The sequence below is a fragment of the Oenanthe melanoleuca genome, chromosome 2, assembly GCF_029582105.1.
Source record: "Oenanthe melanoleuca isolate GR-GAL-2019-014 chromosome 2, OMel1.0, whole genome shotgun sequence".
Taxonomy (NCBI): domain Eukaryota; kingdom Metazoa; phylum Chordata; class Aves; order Passeriformes; family Muscicapidae; genus Oenanthe; species Oenanthe melanoleuca.
The window spans coordinates 101,684,273-101,705,392 of record NC_079335.1 but is presented as its reverse complement, the minus strand read 5'-3'; the positions used below and the strand labels follow the sequence as shown (position 1 = coordinate 101,705,392).

At 39.3% G+C, this 21,120-nt stretch overlaps 2 protein-coding genes across 4 annotated transcripts in view; both read left to right on the top strand.

Moving 5' to 3' along the window:
• Positions 1–14,227, top strand: part of TRANK1 (tetratricopeptide repeat and ankyrin repeat containing 1) — a 69,020-nt gene extending 54,793 nt beyond the window's left edge. For all 3 annotated transcript variants that reach the window (XM_056483166.1, XM_056483167.1, XM_056483164.1), the window contains 6 exons: positions 2,405–2,508; positions 4,128–4,260; positions 5,093–5,238; positions 6,252–9,328; positions 12,323–12,424; positions 13,362–14,227. In XM_056483166.1, coding sequence (XP_056339141.1) covers positions 2,405–2,508; positions 4,128–4,260; positions 5,093–5,238; positions 6,252–9,328; positions 12,323–12,424; positions 13,362–13,474 — 3,675 coding nt within the window. In that variant the 3' untranslated portion in view covers positions 13,475–14,227. The remainder of the gene's footprint in view (positions 1–2,404; positions 2,509–4,127; positions 4,261–5,092; positions 5,239–6,251; positions 9,329–12,322; positions 12,425–13,361) is intronic.
• A 196-nt stretch (positions 14,228–14,423) lies between these two features.
• The window catches only part of DCLK3 (doublecortin like kinase 3), a 63,907-nt gene continuing 57,210 nt past the window's right edge, over positions 14,424–21,120 (top strand). The window contains exon 1 of the mRNA XM_056483168.1: positions 14,424–14,892. The gene's annotated coding sequence lies outside the window, so the exon portion shown is untranslated. The remainder of the gene's footprint in view (positions 14,893–21,120) is intronic.

Here is a 21,120-nt window from a genome sequence, read left to right as displayed (position 1 = left end):
CTGGAGAGATCCAAATCAATTGGAAGCTGACAAATGTCCCAGTTTTCAAGAAGGGTAAAAAGGAAGACCCTGATAATTACAGGCCTTTCAGTCTCAATTTGGTGCCTATTCTGAGTTACCTATATTCTGAGTTACTGAAAATAACGTTTGAGTGACAATGCAGTCATTAGTCATAGTCAGCATGGGTTCACTATTGGAAAGTCCTGCTTAACCAACTTAATTTCCTTTTATGACAAGGCCACTCATCTAGTTGACTGAGAAGCCAGTACATATGGTATATTTTGGTTTTAGCAAAGATTTTAATAGTTTCTCTCACAGTCTCTCTTTATTCTGGTTGGAAGGTTCAGCACACACCTAAACAAGTCCATAATACATTAGGTGAGAAACTGGTTGACAAGTCAGGCTCAAAGATTTATAGTAAATGCGGTTATATCAAGCTGGTGGCCCATCACTGGTTGGATTCCCCAGTGCTCAATTTAATGGCAAGTGCCCTTTAAGGTTTTTATAAGTAATTTGGGCACAGGACTGGAATGTACATTAAATATATTTGCCAATAGTAGTAAACTAGGAGGACACTAAATTGAGAGGAGCTATTGATTCCATCGAGGGTAGAGAGGCCCTGCCGAGACACCTTGACAGCCTAGTGGGCTATCACCAACCATGTGAAATTTAAGAAGGGCAAGTGCCAGATTCTGCACCTAGGATGGAGTACTCCTAGTTATACATTCAGATTAGGGAATGAGAGTCTGGAGAGCAGCCCCATGGAAAGAGTTCTGGGAGTTCGGATTGGTGACAAGTTGAATATGAGCCAGCACAATCAAAAAGGCAAATGGTGTCCTGGGTGCATCAAATACAGCATTGTGAGCCAGTCAAAGGAGATGATTGTTTTGCTCTGCCCTGTGCTCGTGCACCTGGAGCACTTCATGCAGTTTTGGGCATTACAATATAAGAAGGGCATCAGACTATTATAGTGTGTCCAGAGGAAGTGACCAAGATGATGAAAAGTTTGGAAAAGAATGGTTTGGTTTTGAAGAGACCTAAAGAACCATTGCTATGGGCAGCTTTAGAGGGCATGTTTTAAGAAGAGCAGCTGAAGTGTCTTGTCTTGTTCAGCTTGGAGAAAAGATGGCTGAGGGATAACCTCATTACAGTCTACAACTTCCTCAAGGGGAGGTCCTGATCTCCCTCTGGTTACCAGTGATAGGACATGAGAAAAAGGAACGAAGTTGGATCAGAAGAAGATCAGACTGGACATAGAAAAGGGCTCTTCACTGAGAAAGTGGTCTGCCACAGGCATGTCAGGAAAGTGGTCATGGCATTAAGCCATGAGTTCAGAGTTCAAGAAGAATCTGGATGACATTCTTAGTTGTGTGGGTTTGTTTTAGGTTGTCCTGCAGGGAACAGTAAGTTGGCCTCTATTATCCTTGTAAGTCCCTTTCAATTTGTGATGTTCTGTGACTCTATGAAATAAAACTTTAGATACTTTTTTGATCATGAGGGAAAGCTTCTGTGTTTTGCAGATAATAATATACAATTCTTTGAAGGGAAAGTAAATATTTATAACAAGGCTAAAAACCAAAATTATCAGCTGCCACTATACAGATAGTCTTTATCTCTCCTTGAAAATAAAATGCAGTTTTCTAAATGGATAGAAAAGAGTTTAGATAAAAAACCCACATAACTAAAAAAATCATCTTGAAATCTGGAATGTATTAGCTATATTATCTGTAAATCTGTTTTCTTTATAACCTTAATCTTTGCTAATCTTTGCTACCTTAAGATGACATTATCTGGCGACTTAGGCAGTTCTAAGAGTGGCTTGCAGTGTGCAATTTCCAAACAGAAGCAACACTAAATTAATGGATAGAATAAAGAAATCATGGTCTTCCAGAACAAGCAGGGTGATAATGAAGCAAACCTTGCTAGGAGCATGGTAGCTCCTGGTGTTTCGTGTTTCTGTTTAGTTTTCACAGAAAGAGGCTGGTATGATAAAGCATTGAGTAAATGATCCTTGCTTTTCAATTTGACTTTGCAGACATCAGTCTTCCTCGTTTTTAGTAATATGTTGTAGATGCCTGGTCACTTACCAGTTAATGGTTTAGGCTGTCATTCAAATTGCATATGTTCTTTGTTCTATCAGCTTACCAGGAATTCTGCTTTCACTATGTCCATGTACAATATTGTAATTAATATTCTAATTTTGGTAGTTACACATGGACTGACTTTCAAGCTTTTCTTTTTGTTCTAAAAATATACCACAATGTTTTACCTTTTCCTTTTTTCAGGCACCCTGCCAGTCTTTCTGCTTTCCATTCCAGTGACTGTAAAATTAAGTATTGCTTTTATGTGACTAAGCCATGGGCTGGATGTACATCTATGAATGCTGTGTGTGATTTCACCCCAGGTGGCTGCCAAATGTTACCAAAAGGGAGGAGCAGCTGAGAAGTCAAAACTGGCCCTGACACACGATGCTGTTCTCAAAGTGCACGCAAAGAAAAGCAGCCCAAGGTAGGTGTCAGTGCAGCTGAGCAAGTGTCACTCTGCGGTGCCAGACTGCTCAGGGGTATGGAGGATGAGATTCACACCATGGCTGTGGGATCTGACTGGAGACATGTGAGAGCAGTGCAGAAGAGGTGTCTTTATGTGTTTGTGGTTGGCAAAAGAGATTTAAGAAATTGGGAGGTCTAGCACTATAGAATCCAGGGCACTACTCCCTCTGGGGAGTAGTGGAAGGGCTGTCCGAATGAAAGGGCTTACTGGTTGTGTGAGACAAAAGCATCAGGATTTGCATTATGTCAAGAGGCTTTACATCCTTGTATATAGATAGGAGAACGTATGCCATCAGCAGTACTCAACTTCAGTTAATCCCACTCAACAAAGATAAGGAATGGTGGTGTGCATTTGGGAAGACAAGCTGCTAGCAAAAAGTGAGCTTTGGGGTAAAATTAGTGTTACAGTCAATTTAAACTAAACAAGCCGAACCAGATCTGAACCAAAGGACAGTTTTAAAGGAACAGATTTTGAGATGAATCATTTAATTCATGATTTCAGCTGAATAAAATAGCTCAAGTGTTTGACAGGGGAGAGAGTTTGCAGTTTCCTGAAGAGGCTTGGAAACTCTTTGAGACTCATGTCAAATAAGACAGGAAAAAACTCAGTGGAGAAAGATATAGAATTAAGTGAATCACTTCCTATTCATGCTGGGGAGACCAGAAGCTAGCAGTGATAGCAGAATAAGAAAGGAATGATCAGAGGGAGCAGGCACACAAGGGAGATGAGGGAAGATCTGAAGAAATTCAATTACTGAAGTTGGTAGAGATTTAATATTTTTTATATTTATATTTATATTATTTATTTATATTATTTATTTTTATTTTTTCTTTATATTTAATATTTTTAATTACCTGCTTTACATTAGTGGCCCTGGTTAGAAGTATAAGGTTGCTCATAAAACTTCATTATTATAGAGAAATTGTTGATGGGACTGATAAAACTTTTTTTCAGTTCACTGTGCTTGTCAACTGCACAAAATTACAGGAGAAAGAATTTGGTGTATTAGGATATATTAAGCTGGGAGAACATATGTAATAACGAAGCTGCCAAAGTTGAATTTTTTTTTAATCGAGGTATTGATGCTGGTGTAAATAGCATAAGTAAGATTTTTGTGTGTTCTGTGTAATATGTTTTGTACAGTTCTGATCCTCCAGGCTTGAGAATTGTGAATTCAATGTAGATAAGGCTGCAGTGATACCAGGAAGGCTGAGATTCTTTAGTCATACAAAGCAAAGGCTAAGAACACATTTGCTTGGGTCTCTAATGACACTGGCGCTAAGCAGCAGAAAGGAGAGAACAAGCTAAGAAAAGAGAAGCAGTACAAATCACGGTACTATACATTAGTTTAAAAACTCTCAAAAGAGTCTTTTGACTGCCAGAGATATAATATTTTGGAACAGACTTCTGGACAGAGCAGTGTCAGCCCAAAATATAATTAATCGTAAAATCATAACTCATTAGCTAATGTATAGAGAATAAGGTGTGATTGTCAGTGTTGGTTGGATTCAGTGACAGCTCACATGATCCTAAACTTAATTTGGATGTTAGTGGTAATTTTGTCTTACTTTCTGCAGGGAAAAACAGATGGAATATATGACATTGGCTAAAACTTACTTGGAATGTGGAGAACCAAAACTATCACTAAAATGTCTGATTCAATCAAAAGAGTTCCGTCTTGCTGCAGAATTGTGTAAAAAATTAGGAAAGGTATTAAATCCTCACCTTATCACTTTTCCTACAGCTTTTTTCTCTCTCATATTACTCAGAAATTAGTAATATCTTTTTGTGTCTAAACTAAATAAGCTCTTTAAGCTTATTTCAGCAAAACAAATAATTTGTCAAAGAATAGACAGAAGAGGAATGAAGTGGAGAATGATGCAATTATGCAGGCTGGCTTTATTTCTTTGGCTTTCCTCAAATGTCATTATCAGTCATTTGCAGTCAAAAATTAGTGAATGACTGATGTAATGAAACTCAAGCTGCTGCTTCATTCGGTACTCTGATGATACTGAAACTTCATTGATAACAGCCATCTGAATGGAACCTTAAAACTTGGAAGGGTCAAAGTAGTGTGCTAACAATATGCAATATTTTTATTTTCAGTGTATTTCCAGTAAAAGAATTGTAATGTGATTGTTCCCAAATATTTGAAGTTACAGATACAACGTTATGGTTCTCATTCTGCATCCATATCTGTTTTAATCTCGTACTGTTCCTTCTAAGAAATCTGTAAATCAGCAGGAGCATGTAGAATGTTTTCCAGCAGCTGGCAGAGCTGAGTGAATAAAATGAAAATCCTGTATATACCTTTCATTTTATACTCCAGTTTTTCAGGCACAAATATTTTGAAGTTTTTTAAACAATTTCTTCAGTTTTAGTGATGATTAATACATATTTGATTTTATTCAGATACTTTAATTACATTTTATTAAAGTGTACTTCTTTATGAGACACATTATGGAATTACAATATTTATTCCATTCATGTAATTTTGACTGTTTACAGCTCTTCAGTTTCATTATTGACTTCTGCATTGCAGATGAAAGATGCTGCAGTATGCTATCAGAAAAGCCAGTGCTACAAAGAAGCATCTGAATGTTACGAACTAATTGAGGAGTTTGATCTGGCCATTAAAATGTATTGTCAAGAAGAACTCTACGAAGAAGCAGCAAAGGTGGTTGAAAGGTATGTCTTGGAAGATGGTATTGAAATATAATTCTCTTTTGCATTTCCAAATTCCATATAATGCGGCTAGTTCACTGAAAATTTTTCAGAAGGGTTTTTGTCTACTGCCTTTGTTTTACATAAATCCTTTGTGATGTACCTTTAGTAATGGTAACTGCATTTTTAAATGACTAAAGCTTCTTTTATATGTAGAGAATGTTTGATCAAAAAGTTCAAGAATTAAAGTGACTTTACCAACAAACAAGTTTTTAAAACATACCCCCCAAAACATTCCTGGAAATTTATCAACATAAGACACGAAAAATCTTCACTGCCACATTTATCATGAGAAAGATGATAATGACAAGCTAATGAAAATTTACTCATCCAATAGAAAAAGTTACTCATTCTCAGCATGCAGGAGAGAATATTTCACAAAACTGGCTTAGGGGAATGGTTTTAGATCAGCCATTAATAATTAATTACTGAATATTCTGAAGTGCATGTTATGAAAGATGCAACCAAGCATTTTGCTCAGACGCTCAATAAGTTATGAAGTATATGCATATGCATAGAGCAGGCTCAAAAGAATTCTCTATAAACTGACAAGTTTATGTAAATTTTACACAGTATTGTATATACTGACCTGAGGATAATTCACTGAAATTCATATTTTTTTATGAATAGAAGATTAATGCTGATAAAATGTGTTAAAATTATTTGTACATTGATTTGACAGTGTGGAGAATGTTTCACTAATGCTGTAAACCTTGTGATCTTGTTTGTACCAGAAGTTTTAATAATTTTGATTCGGACAGCCTCATGTTGTAATTAATTTCTTTCTGTAGATCTTTTAAGATGATGTGATCCTCTTTTGCCTGGCAGGCATATCACATGAAACAGTTGGCCTTTTGGAAGGAAGGGCTTCAAGTGGAAACTATTTGTTTAATGCTTTTTTTTGTTGTTGTTATTGCAGTGCTTTTTTTGTCTAGATTTGGCATCTGTGGCATAAATTGATGTCTGTATTATTTCAGATATGAAGATACATTGAATGCAAAGGGACAAATGGCTTCCAAACTCTCCTGTACAGCAAATCAGTTGTATTTGGAAGCAGCTGCAAAGTACCTGAGTATGAATAGGACTGAGGAAATGATGCAAGTCCTCTCAAAACTTGATATAGAGGATCAGCTTGAGTTTCTGAAGTCTCGTGGATGTTTGCACCAAACAGCAGACTTACTGAAAAGGAAGGATCGACAGGAGGAGGCTGCAAAGTTAATGAAACAACATGGGTTTGCTCTGGAAGCAGCCAACCTCACAGCTGTAAAAGAGTTTCGTGCATCATGTTTGCTTGCTGAAGCACGTGCCAGGCTGAGTCGTGATTCCGAATTACATCTGGGGAACGTGGAGAGCATCCTAATAGAAGCCCTTGAACTTTGTGAACAAACTGGGCAGAAGTCTGGCATTGCTGAGGCTGTGCTTTTGCAGGGAGCTCTGAAAGGAGACTTCATGAAGCTGAGCAATGCATACTATCAGTTCCTATCTCTGAATCATTCCGCTGGTGCAGTTGAAGCTCTCTTTGCATTATGTCGCTGCAGCAGTCCTAGCCAGAGCATCCTCTTCATGGCAACACGTGGCTTAATGGCTCTTCTGAGTCTTGTCAGAGGTCTAAAAAAAGCAGCCACCAATGCAGAGAAAGATATGGTGAAGTTAAGCTTTGCCTATTTTGGGATTGTCCCAACAGGTGACAGTTGCCAGGTGTCTCAAAATGAAGCTGAACCCATTATCAAGTTTTTGTTAGACAAGCCAAGTCTAAAGGAGAAGAAGGCAAAAGATGACTTCTCAGTAAGCACAGAGAAAGTAAAATCAGCTTTGAAGCAGCACTTGTTAAGCAGGTTGTGCTTTATCGCCCGTGAGTTACTGAGCAAGAAGTACCCTCATATTTGTATGAAGTTCATTGCCGGATTGAACTGTGAAGATGAAACCTGTGAGGGTTACCACAGGTCCTTGCTGCGTCATGAAGCAAAGACAATATTTCAGTGTAAAATGCATCTGGTGGCAATAAATGGACTGTTGTTGGAAGCCACATGCACTTTCCCTAAAGAGCTACTGAATCAGTGCAAAAACTTTGAGGACATTTTGACTTCTGACAAATATGCATCATGTGAAGCCCTCCTAGGAATGTTTTTTCCTAATCATTTTCATTTGAGAATACTGTCTGAGAACCCAAAGGCATGCAAAGAAATATTGCAATTCAGTAGTGTTATTTCCAAACCTTGTAGAGCAATGTTAAGGAAATACATCACATTTAAGTTTAATAATGAAAACATTGCTGCCAGAAGAGAATCAACTGACTTGTGGCTAAGTGCCATGAAGATCCTGATCTTATCTTCAGGATATCCTGAAGAATTTGAGAAACTTCTTTTTAAAGAAGAGGATAGTTATAACAAAGAGCTAATGCTTGCTTTGGCAAAGGCAAAAAGTTCCCCAAAGAATAAAGGCCAGGGAGAAAAGACCAAAGGAATAGAGGGCAGACATGGTATGTTGCTACCTGACAAAAATGCTGAAAATGCAGGAAGAACACACTTATGCTTCATTCGACTTCTTGAAAATTCACTTGAGCAGTTCTATGTTCATAAGAACCCGGAAAACTGTAAAAGATTTTTTTTTCGTTTCATGAATGTCCTGATCAAGAAAAGCACAAGGTACCTGATTCCAAGTATAGGAAATACTGTGATGTTGCTGGAATTCCAGTATATTCTGTGTTGTGCTGTTCTGATGCGTCTTGCCAAGAACATTACTCTCTGCCTTCCAAAGAGTTACATTGCTCTCCTTCATTACTGGGAGTTTTTGTTCAGACACAAGGACCATTACAAAGAACTTAAAGACACATTTTCTATTATACAGGAGTATAGACCAAAGGACACAAATGTAGCCATATACTATTTCAGATCTCATCTCTGTTATCTAGGAGAAGTCTTGTGTGGTGTTCATGGAAGGTTCAATGTCCTCCTGGATGCATTCAGGGATCCCAACTGCATAACTTCAGGGGAGGCTGAGCGGACAGTAGTGCTGTGCTTAGTGATGCTACTGAATGCTGACGAGGTGCAGAGTTCTAAAGATAGATCCATCTTATGCCACCTCTTTCCTGAAATCAAGGCAGTGCTGGAATCAATGAGAAAAGACACTCCCTCTAAAGTACCTGTGAGATTGCTGAGGGTGGTGGAACAAGTGGGTTATGCTACACATGTAAGAGAAGTTGCTGCAAGTCTGCAAGAGCTGCTGACAGAGCGAGATGAAGAGCACTTGGTTGACTGTCGCTGGAAGTGGGACACTGCCTACACTCAGGGGCATCCACCCATACGGGGCATCCAGTTTGAACGTGTAAACCTTGACAGGTTTATAGCCTCTTTGGATGAAACAGAGTATGCTGATGAGCTGGAAGAGGAATTTGAAGATGTTCATTGCTTAGAGGACCAAAAGGATCTCCTGGAAGTCATTGCTCTCAGCAAGCAACAGAAGCAAGAACAGAAAGCATCTGCTCAACGCCAGCTGTACCATGTGTTCCATTTTATTTACCTATATGTGAAGTGGAAAAGGAAGGCCCACTCCAGAGTTCATCCTGTTGCAGTGAAAGAAGAGGAATTCTTATCAGAGATATTCAAAAGAGCAGATATTGACCAAACCCAGTGTGACCTCTGTGGAGTCAGATTCATCCAAAGCTCTGAGAACTACTTCAGCCGGTCAGAAAGCCTGGAGGCAGACACTTCTGAACCTCTGACACCAACAGAGAATAGTGGGGAAGAAAAGTTGCATGCAGAAGGAAATGCAATTTCTGTGGCTAGTGAGGCCTATATGGAGCACAGAAACACAAAAGAACACACAAATAACCATGCTGCCTACAGACACTATGCCGAGTTTTTCAGAAGAAAGATAGATCCAAAAATACATGATGGACTGGAAGTAGTGGAGGCCATTACAGAAAGGGATTACACCCGAGACCATTTAGCATATAAAGAAGGTTCCAACTTATGCAAGAGGAAAATCAAAGAGAATATTAAAAAAATTTCAGATGCAGTAGAGGAAATCTATGAGAAAAAAGCCTGGGCTAAAGGTAGGACCTTTCCTGTTTTCTTTAAACAATTTAAACAATAGGTAATTTTTTGGTCAAACTGCTAGACCTGGCAAAGCTTCATTTGAAAATCTTTATGTGGCCAAGAAAAGATATTTCCAGATATTTCAGGTAGCTGGGGAAAAGAAGAACTGAGAGAGCTGGAAAAATTGAAAATATATTCAAAACTATTTCAACCTGATGAATTACATAGTAGAGGTAAAGTGAATAGTAGAGAATTTTTATAGAGAGTAAAGTTTAACCACATGGTCAGATATACTGTATTCTCTGAACTTACAGTTTTTCACAGTTTTACAGCAAAAAAACTTTGCAGTTTTACTGACAGATCATCTTTACTAATTTTTCTATTGTTTCTACTGTTTCCTATTTACTTCTGCCAGCCATAGTAATTTGGATATGCAGGGGTAGCCTGATAGGAGGCTTGGAGTCTTTGACTAATATCTCTGATTATTCTACCTTTGAACTTGTAATTTTGCTAGGGCTGAACAAAAGTGGATACTTAACCACAAATCTGTGGTGTCAGGTACTCAAAGGCAACACCGGTATTAAAAAGTTCAGTAAATTATGGTGCTTGTGATACATATTTTGATATTAATTCTTTCCCCTCTTATACGCTTAAAGCATTATTCTATAATGATTTTTGCAAACAAAATTGAATTAGTGAATGAATGGCCTAGAAGCAAAATTATCTAGTATACTTACTTTGGGAAAATGACAACTTAAACCTTAACTGGCTTCAGTTGTAGAAATCCACCAATCCTGTCAAGTTGTCATTTAGCCTTTGATGCCTGACAGTAGTAGAAGAAACTGTATATCCTGGTTAGAAAGGCAGATTGCTATAGGTAATAAAAAGATCAAGCCGAATAATCAAAAGAAAAGATTTTTATTTCGTGACCAAAATACGGTCTTAGATAGCCACAGTCAAAATAGGGCAGCGCCGATCCCGGGTTTGGTGCTGGGTGAACACATGCTGATCCGAACTCTATCGCTCTGGATCCTCTGTGTTCACGAATGTTGTTTTGGCCGGGTTGGTTTTATACAGTTTTTTCTGCCTGGGGCAGAGGTCCTTTTTTCTTTCCGTTGCTTCGCATATTCATGTAGTTTTTCTGTCTTTGTGCTGGGCTGGACGGAACCATTTCTAGGAAGCGATAAATGTTGATGAACGCTGATGTTGGTTTATGGGAATCCAGAATTGAGATGTATTTTCCTGACGACTCTGGTTATCTTGATTGGTGATACTTGTCAAGTGTTCATCGCTTGGGTATTTCCCGTACTGTCTCAGAAAGGGCCCATCTCCACTGGAGCCACACTATTAACTTGCTAATTTAGATCTCTTTTCTTTGTCGCCAGCTCTGGTTTCACAATCCTGTTAAGCCACCCTGCTGTGTGTATTCTAAAGATTTTTATTTTTTTCATACAAGCATGTTTTATTCCACATAAATTTCACACAAACACAAATTATTTTATAACATATATTACACAGGTATCTGCTAAGAAAGGCAGGAGCCTCTCTTTGAAATGGAGAATGCAAACGCCCTCCTTCCAAATTAGTATAATTTTGGAATTAAGGGGGCTCTCAGGCAAAGATATGGGGATAGGAATAACAATTCTTTACTAATATATCTAACAAGACAAACAAAACCAACAACAGCTATGAAATCAACAACAAACAGAACAGTGAATCAGTTCCAGTCATTTTTTGGCCGCAGGCACCCTCTCCCTGCACTGCAGTTACCAGTGGTGGGGCAGGGCAGGTCCCGCGCAGCTGCAGGAGGGCTGGGGGTGATGGTGGCAGTGTCCCAGGTGGGAGAGGGTTGGGGCAGAGACTTTTTTGCTCATGGTGGCGGTCGCGGTGCTCAGCAGGGTGCTTGGAGATGGCAGGCTAAAGCGAGAAGACAGCAATGCGGGGGTTCGACAGCAGCAAAGGTGGCTCCCGGTGCTGAGATAGGGCGTAGGGGTGATGGGTAGCAGCAGTGGTCATCCTCCTCCAACTCCACGAGCAAAATGGGGCTCTCCTCTTCTGGCTTCTGAATCTTGTCGTGTTTTCCCCTTTCTGGTCCCCCCCCCCCACCTTCCCTTTTTCCCCTCGTTCCCCTTGCCGCTAGCCATCTGTGCTAGGGCCTAGCCATCAGGTTTCTTAGCATGACGATGGGGAAAAATTCCACTGAGAAGAAAGGGAAAAACCCCAACCCCCTACACTGTAGTATTTGATATGTTCATCAGGTCTGATCAGTGAAATATGTTAAATTTGTAACTAAATGTTGGGTTGTGCTCTTCATGTGTAAGCTTTATCTTTACTCCTAGTGGAAAGTTTTACATATGGATGAGGTCCATGAAGTTTAGCTTATTGTTTACTTGGCTTCCTGCTCAGTGAACCATGACAGTGATGAATAAGATGGATGTAGTAGGTGTAATTATAAGTAGGAAATAGTGGATTTAATTATGACAATTGATTGATGAATGTTACCTTGTTCTTCTACTCAGTGAAAATATATAGAGGGAAATTATTTGTCTCTGAGATTGCTTTCCCTCTCTTTGTAACAGGCATTTTTCAGGTTCTTAATGGTGCAGTTCAGCAAAGGCTGCAGCATTTTAGGTCCACGTTTTACTTTGATTTGTATCATTTCAGAGAGATAATGAAAGTCAGAAACTTTATAACCCAAAAATAAAGTAGAATGTTTTCAGAATTCAGATGCAACTCAAAAAGGGCAGCACAAAAATGTGGAACTTCTGCTCTGATAGTGCTAGTAATGTTCATTAGAATGGGGAGTAGTACATACATCATCTTCATCCACATTAGTGAATTATCCCCCATATAAGATCACTACTCATGACTCATCACTCAAAGGTGACCATGGCTTCTGGGTTTGCAGCATTGTCATCCCTCTGTGTACCTTCATTTTGTGCTTGACTTTTAGCTGCTGTCCATTTCTCAGCTAAGTGTTCTCACAGAATGTTAATTGTGCTCCATTTCAGCTGAAGAAGTAATGACCATGCATGCCAACAAATTGGTGGACACCATTGATGATGCTTGTAAGTGGCTGAAGCAGATGGACTCTCACAGGATAACAGAAGAAGGTATGTTTTAAAATTGCACAGCTTTCTGTGCCCACTTCTGTTCAGTAGTGATCTCTAAGCATCACTTCAGTCTCTCAGTCAGCAGCATTGTGAATATTCACTGACCTTTGAGAGGCATTCCTACAGGGGCACTCTAGAAAACATGAGATAACCAGGCTTTCCTCAGTGACTCTTCAAAACAGAGCATCTGGTTGCAATTGGCCAGAATGGAGCAAGTCTTCTCCCTGGTCCTCAGTGGATCCCAGTCTGATAGAGGATGCTTGTGTTTGCTTCTTTTATTTTCACTTCCATTTCTCTTGGTTTCATACAAAAAGTAGCATACGTTGATGCTGTCTATTGCATCACAGCTCTCTAAGGGCAAGTTTAAGACTTCATTTTACCTCCCTATATGTTCATATTTAAACATATGTTTTGGTGGCAGGATTGCAACAGTTGCAGAAATAGGCAGCAATTAAGTGATTTGACTTACAAAATGGACTAAGTAGCTCAATTTTAGAAAAATTGGTTGTGATAAAGCCTTGTGTTGCCTCTTCTTATCCCAGCAGATACAGTTAATAGGAGTGGGAGTGCTCTTACAGTCTCAAAAGCAACCTTATAGTCTGTCTTGGAAGTCAGCAGGGCAATGTAGTGTCTGCTGAAACTGAATCTTGAGAGAGAGATGAAACAGACTTCTTAGAAAAGTCAAAGGAAATAATAGAAACAGATTTTCAGTGTGAAAATTAATTACTAGAATAGCAAGTGGCTTAGCAGTCGCTGTTTCGTTGCAGAGCTCTTAAATACATTGTCATATTAAACTAAATACTTCTTAAACATGATTATGCACATATGAAGGTGTATTGCTGACACATAAAAATAGCAATGACATAGCTTGTCATGCTGTTAGGAGAAAAAGGTGTTGGGTTTTCCATTCTGCATTAATTTATTGTTTTTAATATAGGCTTGGTACACGAGAAAGACTTGGAAAATGAAGTGGAAGATGAAATTATGGCTTTTGAAGAACTTGTCCATAAAAAACGCTCAAGGAAAAAAGGAAGACATAAAAAACTATAAACTGAAAAATTATTCCAGATGGCTATTTTATCCTCTTAACAATCTAAGTTTAGAATGAAATTTTCTTTTTAAAAATAGAGGGATGGGATCAGAAATCAGAAGAGTCTGAAGAAAAATAGCAATTTATGCTGTTTTATTTTGGTTTTTTTTTATTACTTGTATTGTGTCAAAATAATTACCTGTGTCATGATAATGTAATTGTTAAAACCTATGACTGGACCAATTTCCTTTCAAACCTGTGTGATAGTGTAAAAGTAACAAAAGCCAAAGAAACAAGCAAGTAGAAAAAGATTAATGTCCTGACTTATCTCAGGGGTATTTTTCCACTTTTTTTTTCTTTTTTTTTCTTCTTCCTTGTAAACTTTTGTCATCATTCTTCTGAGCTGGAATCCTCAGAAAAATAGGTTGATAATTTTTCTGATTTAAGAGTCTTAGCATGTTTAGAACTTTCTGAGTCTTCAGATGAGATATTTACAGTATCCCTCTTTTCTGTTTTTATAGACAAGAAAGCACTAACCACATTCATATTTCTGACAGTGTATATATTCTTTTGATCAGATAGCTATGAAAGGGGTTGATTTTTGTTTGATAAAGTTCTGATATAAACTTCTACCTGTACCTATTGAAAAAATGGATAATCTTAAAGAATGTTACATATTTTAAGTGCTTTGTAAGATTTAATTTTAAGGCTTAATTTGATACATTTTTGTAATGTATACTCTTTTTATAAAACCTGTAAAATTTTTTAAATCACTTGGTCTTGTCTTATTTTTTGAGTGCTTTCTGAAAGCTGTATGTGACTGCATAAGTGAGATTTGTAAATTGGGTCCAGAGTATGAATTTGTTCTGATGGGATCTCAGTGTGTCCAGCATATTGTACTGTCCTGGTTTTGACTGGGATAGAGCTAATTTTCTTCTTAGCAGGTGTACAGTACTGTGTACTTGAATTTAGGATGTGAATAATGTTGACAACAAACTGTTGTTCTGGTTGTTGCTGAGCAGTGCTTACCATAGATCAAAGACTTTTCAGTTTCCCATGCTCTGCTAGAGAGCAGGTGCACAAGAAGCTGAGAGGGAGTATAGCCAGGACCCCAGCTGACCCCAGCTGACCAAAAGGACATTCCATACCATAAAATATCTTCTCAGCACATAAACTGGGAGGAGGTGGACAGAGGGGGGCTGATCACTTCTGGAGAGGGGCTGAGCATCAGTTGGGGCAGTGAGCACTTTTGTTGTGCACCACTGTTTTTCTCAGGCTTTATTCCACTCTCTCTTTTTTATCTCCTTTTTAATTAAAATTATTATTATTGTCATTATTACTGTATTTGACTTAATTTTAGTTAGTAAACTGTTCTTATCTCAACCCACAGATTCTACCCTTCTGATTCTCCTCCTCATCCCACAGAGAAGATTGGAGGGTGAGTGAGCAGCTATGTAGTAATTAGTTGCTAGCTGGGGTTAAACCAGTAACCTTTTTAATTAAAACATTTGTGTATTAAACATAATTAGAGTATTATTTAGTTGTTGAAATATTTGGCCTTTGAAAGAGTTCCTTTTTGTATACATAACAAATTGCTTTGATAATTACCTTTTGTCAAAAACTTAATCGCTTATTATTAAGATCAGTGTTGTGGAAATGGGATATTTTACATGGGTACAAATTAAATGCTGCTGTAGAATGGAGCTATGTGGGCAGCAGTAATAATTTTCTATTGCATTGTAAAAGTCTCTTTCCAGGTGTTTATTCTTAAAGAAGTCTTATTCCTTAAGCAAGCATTTAGAAGACAGTTTGGAAGCATACATTGCTGAAATATAATGCAAGTCACTTGCACTGTATAGAAGTCAAGAACTAAGGAAGCTGGATCATTAATGTAAATTATTTGGCTTTGTTTTCTGTGATGATGGGTATTTTGCAGAAACTTTCCTGATCAGTTTCCCAGCTTCACTATTTACATTTGTGGCAGTAAACACTACCTAAATTTTTTAAGAACAATTACAATTTCAAAATCCTTGCTGGCCACATTTTAAAGATTGAATTACTATATACTTTTTCTTTCTCTTTATGGGAAAAAAAAAAACAACAGCTTAAACATTATCTCAGAATAATTCAAGGGGAAACAAAGAAAAAGAAATAACAACAGATGTTACCAAGAACTTTTCTTGGAGCAGGGACCTGTGATTCTTTATGTGGTTCCACGAAACCCACGGATTTTTCTCTTACTTCGAATCAGCACTCCTAGATGGAACTTATTTCAATAACATGAAATACTGACTGCTAGACAAAAATAATGGCAATTCAAATTTCAGAGCTTACGGTTTCAGAGATATATTAGGTCAAGATTTCAGTAATGTTCAAGCAGAGATGGGAAATCTAGTTGGATCTTCAGGCCAATATCACTGCTTTAAGGGTTTTTTTCCTCTCTGCTGGTGTGCATGAATAAACATAAATCTTCTTTTCCATGGCAGTCTCTTCAGATAATAATGATCTCAGTATTAATCCTGTTTACATGTTACATGAGCAAAATGAGTTTGTCCAGATACACCCTTGGATTGTGGGATTTTTCTGTTTTTTTCCTTATTTTTTTTATTCTTTATAAATCGTTCTTACCTCTGGTGGAAGCCCCAGTGTTCTCACACCAGCTAACGCCTGTGACTCAAAGGGCTTAAGACCCACAACAAGTGCTTTGATATGTATGAGATGCATATTGCACTGAAACCTTGGAACTATGTAGTGGATGCAGGCTGTCGAGCTAATCCACCCACTTCTGCCTGTCTAAGCCATGTTGAAAAGAATTTTGAAAAGGCTTCAATAGCTCAGAAACTGGTGACTTTAAATCTCCCTCCCTGGTGATACAAAAATTACACCTAAATGAGAAAGAATGAACTATTTGCTGCAGTTGAAAGATGAGGTGTGTGGTCCTAAACATGGCAAGTGTCCAAATTTCAGTCTTCCCAAGGAAAAAAAAAATCTCTTGCTTCCTTGAACCTCCTACTAATACGAAGAACTGTGTGGTAAATGATGTGTGCTTTTCACCCTTTTCCTTTATTTCTCTTAAAAACATTTTTTTCATTGTACTGCCCACAGTTTTATTCCAAAACGCTTTCTTAACAGTCAGCTGTTACAAACTCTGACTCAGCAAATAATTTAAACATTTGCCATTTTTTAAACATTTGCCATTTTTTAAACATTTGTGGTCATTCCTAAAGTGAAGCCTTTTACCTCTGTACTTACTGAAAACGTAGGAAGAAAGAAATTGTCTTATCTCTGTAAATAAATCAAAAGAAACCCCTGTGACAGTATTTGCTGAAAACTAATTAGGAAGCACTAATCCTTACATGAAAGGAACCACAGGTGTTGCTACTGAGCTTCAACCTTTTTTCTTGGAGTCTTTAGAAAGTTAAATACAGAAAAGAAGAGTGTCACGGTGTGACTTGGGTTTGCCAACCTTAATATATTTAATTTCTTTTAGAGACGAGACCCAGGAGTAGAGACAAGGTAGGATTAAAACTTAGAAAGGTAGAAGAAATTTATTAATAACACAAAAAAAAAAAATATTCAGAATAAGATCCCTAGATTGTTTCTTCCTCCCCTTCATTCAACATTTCTTACCAACAAACATACAGAGAGCACTTCAGTCAGTGATACATTCAAATAATCAGTTCAGTTCACTTAAGAGAGAAAAGTCCCTTTTTGGTTATTGCTTAGGGGGTGTCTTCACCTTCACAATCCACATCCGTCCGGGAAAATATTGCAGATTATGACTTTCCTCCCATTCTGTCACAGTCCTTTCAGAGCTGTGCTATGGGTTATGTTACACACATGGGGTATTACTTTTAAATGCAGGCTGCTGAAAAACAAGATTCTCTTCATCTCCTTCACTATCAAATGTCTCTGTCCTTATTCCAGTCCCAGGACAGAAAGAGCTTCATTCCCCGAGGCAAAAAGTCATCTCTTTCTCTATTAAATGTCTCTGTTCACATTTCAGTCCCAGAACAGAGAGCTCTATTTCCCCAAGGCAAAAATAAGGTTTTCTTCTCAAGCACCCAAAACCTCCCCAAGTATATTGCACAGTTTAAAGGAATTTTAGTGAAGTCACAATCCCCTTAGCCCATAAAAAAGATTTTCAGGTTCTTATCAGTTTGCATCTTTTCAATCTCTTCCCACCAGGAACTTTATCTTCATTCCGCTGACTTCTGCAGTTTCCATGCTTTATTTCTTCTCATTCAGGGGAGCTTAGAAAATCGAGGATCTTATCCAGGCATAAAGAAGTTACAATTGTATCCAGATCGTGAAGAACAACATGGGCAGCTGGAGGCCTCTTCTCTCAGAGCGAGGAGGGAAGGGGGAAAGGGAGAGCCTTTGCTGGCTCCCTGATTCCCCCTGCTCGGCCATGCCATGTGGAGAGGAGAGCTCCGGAACTCTCCGGAACTCCATGTGGTTAGGGAGTGGGGGGGATGGGGGGGGCCCGAGACCATGCAGCCGGGCTGGGCCTCCCCACCAAGCCGAGGCCAGGGTCCCAAGCCGGGCCCCCAGCAGAGCCGGGGTGCCGAGCCGGGCCACCCCTGCAGAGCCGGGGCACCGGGCCGGACCCCAGGCCGAGCCCAGAGCTGAGCCGGAGCCCCCGGCCGGGGACCACCACCCCTGGAGACCGGAAGCCGAAAGAGAGAGAGCAAACCTGATCCACTGTGATTTGTGAAAGCGAAATAACTTTTCATTGGTTTCCCGAGCTGCCCATCACCAAATCAGCTCTCTGATTGGTGGCAGCAGCCCACAGGGGAAGCTCCCAGAGATGGGAGAGCCCCTCCCACTCCCCAGCCTCTTGGAGCTTGCTCTGAGGTGAATCCACCCCTCCCCCAAGCACGTGAAAGCAACACAAAGAGCTAAAAAAATATAACCAGCGATAACAAATAACTGCTAGGAGTCCAGAGGAGTGACATGAAGATGTTGGGAGCGCAGGAGCATCTTCCATGTGAAAACAAGCATGATAGAGTTGGGGTTGTTCAGCATGGAGAAGAGAAGGCTCTGGAGACCCCTTAGAGTATCTTCTATTGCCTAAAGATGTCCTATGAGAGAGCTGGAGAGGGACTTTTTACAAGGACATGATAGGACAAGGGGGAGATGCATTTAACCGAGAAAGAATAGGTTTAGATTAGAGATTAGAAGAAATTCTTTGCTGTTAGGGTCATAAGGCACTGGAACAGTTTGCCCAGAGAAGCTGGTAGATTGGTAGGAGAGTCTTACCTCCCTACAGCCCATCTTCTGCTTAGGCCACACACAAATTTTCATGCTTTAAAGGTATAGTTGCTAGTGATTTAAATAATGTTCATATGTCGATATTTAGAAGTTACTTTCAGTGGTCTTTCGATCAACTGGATTCTAAACTGTCCTATGTAAACCAGCGCTGAAACTTTGTCAAACCATTGACAGATTTAGGTTGCCTCTTCAACATTTTGCAGGCAAATAAATAATAGTGATATCAGAAAGTAATTTTCATTAGGTCGTGTTGAAGTAAATGCTTGCAATTCTCTTTTGTGAAGGGGTGAGTAGATCTTTACTGAAGCTACATTACATGAGTTTAGTGCTATATATCTCTCTGTACTATTAATTGTAGAATTAGCTGGTCTTGTACTACATTAATAGTAGTTATGGACAGCATCTATGAAACTAGAAGAGCCCTTGAAGACAGACAAGACATCCTTGACAGGATGCTGAAGAAGAATAATTCAGGTGCCTAATTTCTTTGGAGAAAGTTGGGTACCTCATTATGGTTTACAGAGGAAAAGAGCACTGAGCTGAAAGGTGCTGGTGATCTAAAATGGTGTTTCAGATGTCAGAAGACATATAGAAAGGAAGCTGCTGAATACAGGTGAGTTACAGACCCTCAGTATCACTGGAGCTTTGACTGGGGAAGTCTAGTGAAGGAGTGTCTCAAGTGTGGAGCATGGAAACTTTCAGTCATCTCTCTGTCAAAAGAATAGATCAGAGTTCTTTACTTTCACCAGGACACAGACAGAAAAAGTTTGCTTGGAGGAATATGTTGATGATGAATACTTATGTAACAGCTAAGTGGCTGGAATACTTTTCTAGGCTGCTGGAGATGGCCAGGTTTCAAACTCAGTCCTCCCAGAAGGATGCTCTGAGCCATCAGATGCCAATTTGCCTAGAAAATATTCACTGCAGCTACTGCTGATGATGCCTAATTCAGGATATTTTGGGGCCAGAGAGAGGGTGGAAGTGCGGCCCATTCACAAAGGGAATACACGCATTCAAGTTGCAGGTGTCAACACAGTAGTCCTACATGTGAAGAAGATCCATCCAATCTTGGAAGGGAACCTGCACCTCCACTGTTGAGTGAGCAGGGTTGAGTACCCTTTCTTTGGTAAATCACTGCTGAATTCATTGTGCAGTGAAACAGTTTAAGTAGGAGAGATGCAGAGCAGCACCCCCAACCAGGCTCATCAATGTTAAGTGATGGATGGATGTGGAGTTAAGCCTGGATCTCCAGTTCCCTGGGAGAACACTGTGATTCAGGAGCTAGTCAGCAGTAACTGTTTTATGAAGATGCCCATGGTATGCAATAACCCTAGGGAGTGCTTTACTGAACTAAAGTAGATGATGAGAAAGAGATGCCTATTTTCTGGATCCTTGGGGGGAGTTGGGGGTAGGTGACATGCTAAGCTACCATGTTTGTCAAATATAGCAGTTCTGGGCATATAATAGAGATACAGGGTCAAACCAAGTGTGGTGCAGACCCATATCTTTGGTTTGATATTGGCAAGTTTCTAATCCCACCCATTTTTTTTCTGAAGCCCTTTCCTTCCCCCAATCAGTCTGCTGCTGTCAAAGTTCAAGTGACAAAGTGACATTAACTTCAAGGTAAGGTATACTGCCTCATTCCCATACTGATGGCCATTCCCAGACTGATGAGGCTACTCCTGCCCTTGTGTCCCTTAAATGCGGATACTAATACTGCTCACATAACTCCATCCGTTTTGAAATCGGCAGGTCTTGGGGCAACTGGTGCTTTGCAATATTGTATGATAATCTTTCACTGGAGTAAGTTAGCAGTGATACTGAATGTATTTGAACCATGATTATTGGGGAGATATATAGCATTTAAATACTTAGTTTTAACAAATACTGCAGAACCATGTTTTCCACACTTGTTAGATAAAACAGAGTTTCCCTAAAAGATGCACTTTGAGCAGTTAACAAGGAACTCTTGGCTAGAGAACAGAAAGAACAGAAAGATCAAGCTGAAATAAATAAGCGTCAAAAACCAGTTTCCAAGTTGCTCTGCTTGTCTCTGTAAATAACATGCTTGGTAACTCGCACTTTTTCTTGACCCTATCACTTTGAAAGTCTCTCTTGTTCAAGCCAATGTTATTCAGACAAGATTAAATGTTACGTAGTTACAGTTTCGGATGTTGCATTGGTCGAGGTGGCTGCCGGGATGGAGGGGCGGGGAGTGCCGGGTTGGAGACAGAGACACGACACTGGACACTCGTGGTTCACTGTAACAAGACTTAAGCAACTTTATTCTTTGTGAGCACGCTTAAATAGGATGCTTGAGCTTTCCCAGCCTCACACAGGTGGTTGGTTACAATTTCTGTCAATCACTTCCTCGACCACCGATACATTTGCA